At 41.0% G+C, this 9,679-nt stretch overlaps 1 protein-coding gene across 2 annotated transcripts; it reads right to left on the bottom strand.

The window, feature by feature from the left end:
- Nucleotides 1-5,630: 5,630 nt before the first annotated feature.
- Nucleotides 5,631-9,441, bottom strand: LOC136488096 (3-ketoacyl-CoA thiolase 2, peroxisomal-like). 2 transcript variants are annotated; one of them, XM_066485131.1, is made up of 14 exons: nt 9,153-9,441; nt 8,957-9,033; nt 8,389-8,473; nt 8,155-8,281; nt 7,972-8,070; nt 7,819-7,886; nt 7,604-7,711; nt 7,399-7,476; nt 7,147-7,279; nt 6,969-7,065; nt 6,494-6,617; nt 6,294-6,402; nt 6,049-6,132; nt 5,631-5,936 (listed from the first exon to the last, which is right to left on the bottom strand). In XM_066485131.1, the coding sequence occupies exons 1-14, from the start codon at nt 9,240-9,242 to the stop codon at nt 5,809-5,811; spliced, it is 1,407 nt and encodes a 468-aa protein (XP_066341228.1). In that variant the 5' UTR covers nt 9,243-9,441; the 3' UTR covers nt 5,631-5,808. The 2 variants fall into 2 exon arrangements, with proteins under 2 accessions (XP_066341228.1, XP_066341235.1); XM_066485138.1 differs by lacking the exon at nt 8,957-9,033 and having other exon boundaries at nt 9,153-9,220.
- Between the last annotated feature and the right edge of the window lie 238 nt (nt 9,442-9,679).

The following is a 9,679-nucleotide window of genomic DNA, read 5'->3' as shown; positions in this document are numbered from 1 at the left end:
TCTTCTCTTGTCACACCGTTTCTTGTGGATCTTGAAATTTTGTGTGTGCATCTGTTAAATTGGTTTCTGATTCGATAATTGAATGTTACGGATCTGCTCATTTGCATAGCTTACTACCTTAGCAAGCAGCCGCTAACACAGTTGCTGAACTTGTGTGCTTTTGATGGTGATTGCCTAGCAAATAATGTTTTTTTACTCCAACCAATTCCTGAAAACCACTTTGCCTTGTGTTATCTGAGATAGATTGGAGGTACATTAAACAAATCAACTATTCTATAATAATCTTGAATAAAATTATCAGTTACTAAAGTCCTTCTAGTCTGATATGAACGAATAGTTATTGATCTATTCATAAGTGAAACCATATATAACTTCAAATAGGTGATGGTCACATGCAAGTAAATTGTACTGTGTTTGCTATACCTATAATGATAGTACTGAAGATGAGAAAAAATGTAAGTCATCCACACTTATGCTTTTATTAGTAAAAACCACAATATTGCTATTCTCTTAATTTTGTCAGTTTCAATAGCAGCCGCAAGCTCCTACTATTTATAGTTCAGATACATCACCAAGTTTTCTTGTGTATTGGCAAGTGCAGTACTTCAGTAGCTTATTGAGAAATTTCTAACTGTTCCTAGGGTCCACATATCACTAGTTGAGCTATTCTTTGTTCTTAGGAGGAGCATGCTAGGAATTTTCTCAAAGTCAGCCCTTGACTTTCATAAAGTTCCAAGCGTGTTCCTTCTAAGAGCTTATATATATATATATATATATATATATATATATATATATATATATGTAATAATATAATTTCATATATGTAACACTAGATGGCTTCTTGGGAAGAGCTTGCTAGGAATTTTTTGTTGGAAGAGGAGGAGGAAGATGAGGAGCTATTCTTTGTTCTTCTCCCTGCTGTAATGCCCTTTCTCGACGAAGAGAAAACACCTGAGCATACCTCTTCTCTTCCTGGTGCTAAAAAGGTTAAAGAGATCCTCGAAGGACACGAGAATTGGTGCAAGGAAGAATTTAGGATGAAGGCTGAAATATTTAGAACTATAGCAAACTTTCTCAGGGCCGAGAACTTGCTGCGTGACACACGTGGTATGAAGATTGAGGAGCAACTTGGTCTTTTTATGTTCATGCTCTCTCATAATACAAGCACAGAGAGGCTAAAGGAGTTTCAACATAGTGGTGAGACAGTGCATAGAAAAATAAATGATGTCTTCAATATCATTCCAACATTAACCCAAAAATTCATCAGACTTCCAAATCCAAGCCACACGCACATGAAGATTACATGTGACCCTAGATTTATGTCATTCTTTCAGGTTGGTTAATACATACAGTACACTTTCCTTAATATAATTCCTAAATACAATCCAAATCTTTAGTAATTTTTCTTACCTACAGAACTACATTGGCGCTATCAATGGTACGCATGTCCCAATCACAATTAGACAAGACAAGACCAGTCCCTATAGAAATAGGAAGGGGACACTATCGCAGAATGTTATGTTTACCTGTGACTTCGACCTGAAGTTCACTTTCATCTCATCTGGTTGGGAAGGATCCACATCTGATGTAGGAGTGTTGCGGTCTGCTCTTGGCAAGGGATTTACTGTGCCGGTAGGCAAATTCTATCTTGTAGACGGTGGATATGCAAACACACCATCATTCCTTGCTCCCTACCGAGGAGTTAAGTATCATCTCAGTGAGTTCAGGAGACGTGGCCAGAGGGGAAATGTATATGCCAACTACAATGAATTGTTCAATCATCGGCATGCGACGAAATCACATTGAGAGGGCCTTTGGGGTTCTCAAAAAGCGGTTTCCAATTCTGAAAGTGGGGACACATTACCCAATTGAATCTCAAGTTATGATTCCAACAGTTGTTGCTGTGTTTCACAACATCATTAGAGGGTTGAATGGGAGTGAAGAGTGGCTAGACATCCTACCTGATAATATTAACCCATCAAATTATGTCGACATGCCAGAGGGAGACACTAACTACCCAAGTGAGATGGAATCAAACCATGGAAATACCCTACGAGATCAGATAGCCCATCGGATGTGGACTGCCTACAATGTGTAGGATAGTAGTGTTTGGAATATAATTTATGAGTTATAAGTTATGTATTTCTGTAATACATTATGTGATGCAACATTCTGTAATAAAATTCTCCAATACATTCTATAATATGTTATGAGTTATGTATTTCTATGTGATGCAACATTCTGTAATAAATTCTCCAATACATTCTATAATATTTTATGAGTTATGTATTTCTGTAATTATTTCTTGCAGCAATGTCGAAGGCAAGGGCTACATGGAACTCTAGATATGAGAAAGGACTTGTTGACATTATGAGGGACCATGTGAACATCCCCTTATTCTGGGTCAGAATGGATGGAGTGGAGAGGGTTGGAGAAGTATCTCAGAGAAGTTTACCCAAATGTATCATTTAGCACGCTTCACAAAGCAGCTGCTACAAGAGAAGGAAAAGGAGCTAAAGGGCAGCTGGAAGGCGATACATGTAGCGTTAAAGGATAGTGGTGTTGGTTGGAATGACTCATTGGCCATGGTCATTGCGGAACCAGAAAAATGAAAGAAACTGATCAATGTAAGAATTTTTCACCGAACCAAAAAATTGTTGCCATATTCTAGTTGCAAGTACTAACTATGCTGTTGTCTTGGTATTAAATAGGATAATGGAAAAATGGCTAGGTTCCAGAAGAAGTCGTTTCCTTTATATGAAGACTGTACGTCATTGTATGCTGGTATGTTATTTGAAACTTCTCTCTAAGGTTATATAGCCTTATTGTTCTACTTGAGAGGAAGCACCATCTAAGTTGATAGTATGACTGTGCACTGCTTTCAGTTTAAGTTATAGTATGCCTGCACTTGAAGTATGATTGTGCACTATTTTTTTTGCATAGGAAGTGTTGCTACAAGAGATCTAAACTTTACATCAACTGAGCACTTGTAGCCTGCTCCTCTTGTTCCTATTGCTGCTCTAGCTGCTTCGGCTGCTCTTGCTGCTCCAGCTGCTCCTGTTGCAGTGTATGATAGCACAAGTCCATGTGCTACTTTTGATGGGCTAGACGTCTCAAGTGCACACAATGAAGCTCAGTCTGCACCTTCCAATCAAGATTCTATGCAAGGAACGAGTGGTGGGAGAAAGCGTAAGCAAAGTCATATTGGTGCTGCTATTGATGGTTTTGTGCAGTTTAAGAAGATGCAAACAAATAAAACCATGGAAGCTCTGAATGAAAAGAAGAAACAAGACGAATAATTTTCAGTTGACAAGTGTCTCGATGAAGTGGATGCAATGGAACTTACTAATGTGGAGAAGGCGTATGCTATGAATATCTTCAATTCTGAGATTGACACGGAGGTATTCATGAAAATGAAAAACAAAAATGTTCGCTTGATTTGGCTCAAACAGTAGATTAGGTAATGCTTAGCTGCCACTGGATTAGTTTAATTTGGTATGCCTTAGCAGCTAATGCTTTTCCTTTGCTTACTTGCAGTGGTATCAGTGGAGGCATTGCTGGTGGAGGCAATGTTTGAATTGAGAAGAAAAACGCAGCTGCAGTCATTGTATGTAGGTATATTATTTGAACAACAGCTTGCACTTGCCAACAGCTATGACTGCCGATTGATCTTCTTTTTTATTAGCCTAGGAATTACCTGTTCTGCGTAGTATGCTACTGCTGCTTCTATATGTGTGGATAATTAACATATCTGTAGCAGAAAACTTGTCTGCTTATCCTTTGTGTTTTTTCCCATTTTTTTGTGAATCATGAATTGGCATATATAAGTAGGAGGGATGGACGGGTAGATAGAGATAGAGGACATTTATGAGCAGTCATGAATTGGCAGCTATGAGATGTTTAAAGTTCTCAGATATGCCAATGGGAATTCTTTGTGAATCATATACCAATTCTCATGTTTTCTTTGTGAATTCTTTGTGAATCATATACCAAGTTTAAAACTAGTGTTACAAGCCCTTCAAGTATTCCGGGAACCATATACCAATTCTTACGTTTTCTGAGTTATGTAAAACTACATCTGTCAAAAATGTAGGTGCATCGGGTGGAGGTTATAATGACCATTCTAGCAACGTGCTCTGAGTGTAACCTACATAGTGGCTTGGTGAATTAATGAGAGCCTTAGTTCTCAGTTTACTTCCTACACCTATATAGATAGCTGGCTGCACACTCTTGGTAGGGGGTGTACGTGAAATCACTTGCTTCCTGGTTCAACAGAGACAATAGTATCCCAAATAACGAAGATGTTGATGAGCACAAGAATATAGCATGGCAATGGAATTCAGTGGCGACCCAGCCATCAAAGGATTCTTTTAGCAGTCATCAAAACTATGAGATTTTTTTGTGTGAGTCATGAATTGGCATATATGAGCAGTCATGAATTGGCATATATGAGTAGGAGCAGTCATTTTTTTTGTGAATCATGAATTGGCAGCCATGAGATAGTTCATATCTGTTTCTATGATTAATTCAGTACATATCTTTTTCTGTTTACATTTAAATGACTTTCAGTGAACTAAGTTATCATCTACTGTTTGACTGTGTTAGCATGTACTGATTTTCAGATATTGATTACTTTTAGTGAATAAGATTTTTAGACGATGATGCAGTCAACTTACAGCTTGATATTGACTACAATTGTTGACACTAATATGTGACCGTCCTCAAATTAATTGATGTTTCCCTTAACTAGATTTGTCATGCAAGACATTGTTTCTGTGTTTTTGTTAGCCTAGGTTGACACTTGTTATTTTTATCTAAGCATCTACGTAGTTCTGAGCACTTTCCTTCCCTGAACCAGCAACCTTTTCTTCCTTGTACAAAGTTATGCAATTTCATTTCAGCAAAGTTTACTAATAAATTAGGGTATGGTATTCATCAATGTTTTGAGCACTTACCTATGAATTAGTCTTGTAGGCTTGTAGCTACAAGCTATTTTACCTATGAATACTATTGTGCGTAGTAATGACAATATTTGCTGTGGCATGCCACATGTTTACCCTTGGTTCAAGTTGATGTATCCTAGCAACACTAGATTAGTTTACTTTAGGTACGTCTCTAGCTACTAATGTTTTTCCTTGTTTACCTACAGGGTTCTTGGTGTGGAAGCAAATGCATGATTTGAGAAGAAAATTGTTTTTCTGCAGTGCCTATGTGAGAAGCTTATGCAAAGGAGTTCTTTTTTTCTCTCGAACACTGCTTATGAAAGGAGTTAAACCATAATTTTTTTTTATTATGTCTTGGATATCTGGATGGATTTGATATGTGATTTGGTGACGAATGGATTAGCTAGGTTGAATTTGCCACTTGAATTAAATTTTCTATGCATTGAACTATGTCAAAAAAAATTATCATTCCATATTCTTGATGCGGGCTTCTCATGTTACTCAATTATTTGCATTATTTTGGTTTTTGTGATTTTCCATGCATTATTTTCATGAAAATGTTGTAGTTGACATTAGTCTGTGGTAGATTCCTCATATTATTCAAAAAAATTCTGTTTTTTCTTGATTTTCTAAGACATCAATGAAAACTTGTTGCAAAGCTGACATCGATCTGTGACAACATCAACGCAAAGTGACATCGATCTTATGAATATTGGTATTGTTTCTGGTTCCACAAAATCAGAGAAAGTGGGAAACGTTCATGATATTGTGCTGCCAAACGGCGACAGTGAAACTCCCCCACAGGTGGTAATCTTCCCTGGGGCAAAGGCGGGAATAAAAAATCCAAATAATTCCATGTGCAGGGTTATCTGCCCAGGGTTAATTGGTCTCCGCTGCCAAAGTAGCCCTTATGGGTCAGGATTCCCCGAGCATTGGTGAGCTCATCGACGCCGTCTCCGCGCTCGAATACAGCAGCAGCACCCATGCCAGAACCTGTCATCATCAGTACATGTCAAGGTGAGAAGGTATCTGTTACAATTTCTGCTCTAATAAAGCATCCATTTGATGCTGGTAAACGGAATACATTGGTAAATAAATTATGTACCTATGCACATAGAAATCACTCCGAACCGGCAATCCTTGCCACGGCGCTTCATCTCATTGAGAAGAGTACTGACACACCGTGCACCTGCCAAGTAGAAACCAATGCTACTGTCATCATCACTCAAAATGTAGTAATCAGGCTGCTCACCGGTCTCAATGTTTTGCAAAGTTAGTCCAAGGCACACACATAGTCAAATGAAATGAATCTGTGGAACATAACAATCTGGAATAGCAAAAGACAAATACCTGTAGCACCCAATGGATGTCCAAGAGCCATTGCACCGCCGTTAACATTGACTTTAGCAGGATCAAGTTCCAACTTCTTGCAGCAGTAGACATACTGAGATGCAAAAGCCTATGGAGAAGAGAAAGTAAATATTACCTGGCAGTTCTAGTTTTTATGATTTTGTCTAGAGAAAGAACTCAAGAGACAGTTCAAAATATACCTCATTGATTTCAAAAAGATCAATGTCATCCATCTGGAGGCCAGCAGCTTTCACTGCTGCAGGGATTGCAACGGCAGGACCAATACCCATTACAGCTGGATCAACTCCGACAGCGGCAAAGGTCCTACATTTGCACATTCAGATATATTGCTCAGCCTCTTAACAGAAATTTACAGTAATTAATGGTATCATAGGCTAACAATGATAGTGTCGACCAATGGAATTGCTTAGTAAAACTATTGTGCTGTTTGGTAGAAGCGTTGGTAACGCAAATGTAATGGATTTAAAGCTACGGATGTTACCGCAAGCCATTCGATTTGAACTAATATTATTTCCGTTTGCATTACTGTAGAGCAAACCAAACACTGCCTAAGGTGTTTAACTGCTTTTGGTCCTAGCAGCAAAACGGAGCAAGGATTAGATCACTAGATCGATTGCATATGTACTGGACATCATACGGGGACAGTAATGATACCTAAAGACACCAAGAATTGGAAGACCCTTTTTCATAGCAACATCCTGTCTCATTAGCAAGACAGCCCCAGCGCCATCGCTCAATTGGCTTGCATTCCCTACAGTTAAACAACAATGAACTTTTGTGTGGATACTACTAATGGACAGTCACGAAGCAGGTAGAATTCACTATTAATTACCAGCAGTGGTGGTGCCATCCTTTGAAAATGCTGGTTTGAGTTTTGACAGGACTGCAAGCGAAGTATCTGCTCGGATTCCATCATCTGCTGAGACTACGATCTTCTTTTCCTCACCAGTTTTTGGATCAACAATCTTTATAAGGTAACATTGTGTTAGCACATAACACAGAAGAAAATTTCACCTTTTTAATATGTCAGAAATCTTCAATAGTTAGCATAGTTACTTCAAAAAGGTAAATTAAACTACATTACCTTCGTATGAACTGGCACAATTTCCTCTTTGAATTTACCAGCAGCTGCTGCGGCAGCAGCCTTTCTGTGTGACTCAACCTACACAACAGAATAAAGATTAATAAGACTTTAAAAGCAAGAAGCATATTGTGAGACAGCAACCCATAGTCTCATATAGTCGTATACACACAAAAACGAACAACAGAACGGGAATCAAGCAACTTACAGCAGCTTGATCTTGCTCCAGTTGCGTTATGCCAAAACGGTGTGCAACATTCTCAGATGTGAGGCCCATTGGGAGAAGGCAATCGCGTGCTTGAGAAAATAGCTCAACCTAAAACAGTACAAAGATTCCAGACAAAAAATCAATCAGATCAAAGATGTTTGCACATGTATCTAAATATGCAGTTTTGTTGTATCGACCCAACATGTTACACTTACTTTGGGGTTCACTTGCCCAATAAGATTAACTTTATTCACAGTCATGGACTCCAAACCAGCAGCAATACCTTGATTGGAGAAAATAAAACCCAATTCATCAACCAATCCAAAACAAAACAAAGTAACCTAAAATCAGACAGCAACAAATCCTACCAATGTCATAGAGTCCTGCTTTAATAGCAGTAGCAACATCTGCAACTGCCTGAAGGCCAGAAGAGCATTGCCTGTTTACAGTCTTAAGAGGAACAGTGTCTGCATCCAACCAACAAATTGATCAAGGCGGGGATGATGGTTGTCCGACATCACAGGAAGATGCAGCAGAGGAAATGTCATTACCAGGGAAACCGGCATAGAGTGCAGCCATTCTGCATTCGATTGCCCTCTGGGACCCAGGAGCTAAGACAGTACCGACAACAATGTCACCAACTTCACTTGGGTCCAGCTTCGTCTTGTCTATCAAAGCCTATGGTTGAGGGGAAAAAATATGTAAGTCCCAAGAATAATGACAAGAAATCAATCATTAGTTTGACAATAAGCTACATAAAGTGGAATAACACGATAAGCGCAAACCTTGAAGACAGGAACCAAGAGGTCCTCAGCGAAGGTATCCTTGAAACCCCCCCTCTTGGCCTTGCAAATCGCTGTCCTGTAAGCACTGGAGGCAGAAAGGGTATGCAATGAATCATATTTCTTCCATGCTTAATAAGAGAAATAATAATAAGTAACAAAAGAAGAAGAAGAAACAATTCTATGTACAGAATTATTCCAAACTATCAGGTGTCTAATGGTAAGATCCAATAAGTATCTACTAGGTTTGTCCGTCTGAACCATTACAGTCAACAGGTGAGTCTAGCAGCGCTCCCTACTGACTTCCAAAAAAGGGTGATGTTTCCCATTAGAGTCAGTTTGACTCGCAGCCAGAATCCAAAATTCACCGCGACGCATCATTGCAGTCGATGCCACAGGGTCCTGTCGCTGATTCTCCTAGGATCCATCGCCGGACAAACGGCCAGACAAAAACAGCCGAAAACAAAGGGAATTCCCGCAGCAGTCCAGTCGCAATCAAAAGCTTTAACAAAAAAAAAGAAGCCGCCTGCCGATCAAAGCACAAAAGGCCAGGGAGCCGAATGCCACTTACGCGACGATGACGACGTCGTCGGCGAAGGCCGGCGTCCGGTGGTACGCCGCGCTGTGCCCCGCCGCGCACGCGCTCGCCTGCCACGCACCCACCCACCCACAGCACCCTCGTCGGTCAGTAACAGATCTGGGGGCCGGATATAACGCCGCCGAAGCGGTCGGACCAGCGATTTGGCCCGAAGGGATGGGATTCTCACGGAGATGGCGGGCGAGGCGGCGCTCGCCGCCGCCGCCGCGGGGTTGAGGTGCCGCAGCAGGACACGCTGCCTGTCGATGGCCTTCTCCATTGCTTAACTCCTTTCCTTGGCTGCTCGCTCCTGGTCACTACTTGCTGCAGCAGGTACTCGGTACTCCCGTCCTCTCGCGCAGGGTCGGACGAGGCTGTGGCTTGTGGGGTTATTTGTAGGAGGGGAGGCGACTGCCGCGCCGCCGTGGTGGGTGGGGAAGGGAAATCGCGGAGGTTTTACCGGGAAGTTTGGGGGGGGGGGGGGAGGAAGGGCGGGACGGCCGACGGGAAGACGGAGAGGAGACCTGGTGGTATGGGACTACGGGAGGCGTGAGTCGAGGTGGTCCCGCGCGCCAGGGAAGGCTCGGGATTGCTGCTGGCAGAGTCGTTGGTTCGTAACCCTGTGCTGTGTGGGCCTGTGGCCTGCGGGAGATTTAATTTTTTACCTTTATAAGAATCGGCGCATCTGAGATCTCAGTCTAACATCTGACAATACAA

This window comes from Miscanthus floridulus, chromosome 1 (genome assembly GCF_019320115.1).
Source record: "Miscanthus floridulus cultivar M001 chromosome 1, ASM1932011v1, whole genome shotgun sequence".
Classification (NCBI taxonomy): Eukaryota; Viridiplantae; Streptophyta; class Magnoliopsida; order Poales; family Poaceae; genus Miscanthus; species Miscanthus floridulus.
This window is presented reverse-complemented; position numbering and strand designations above follow the sequence as displayed.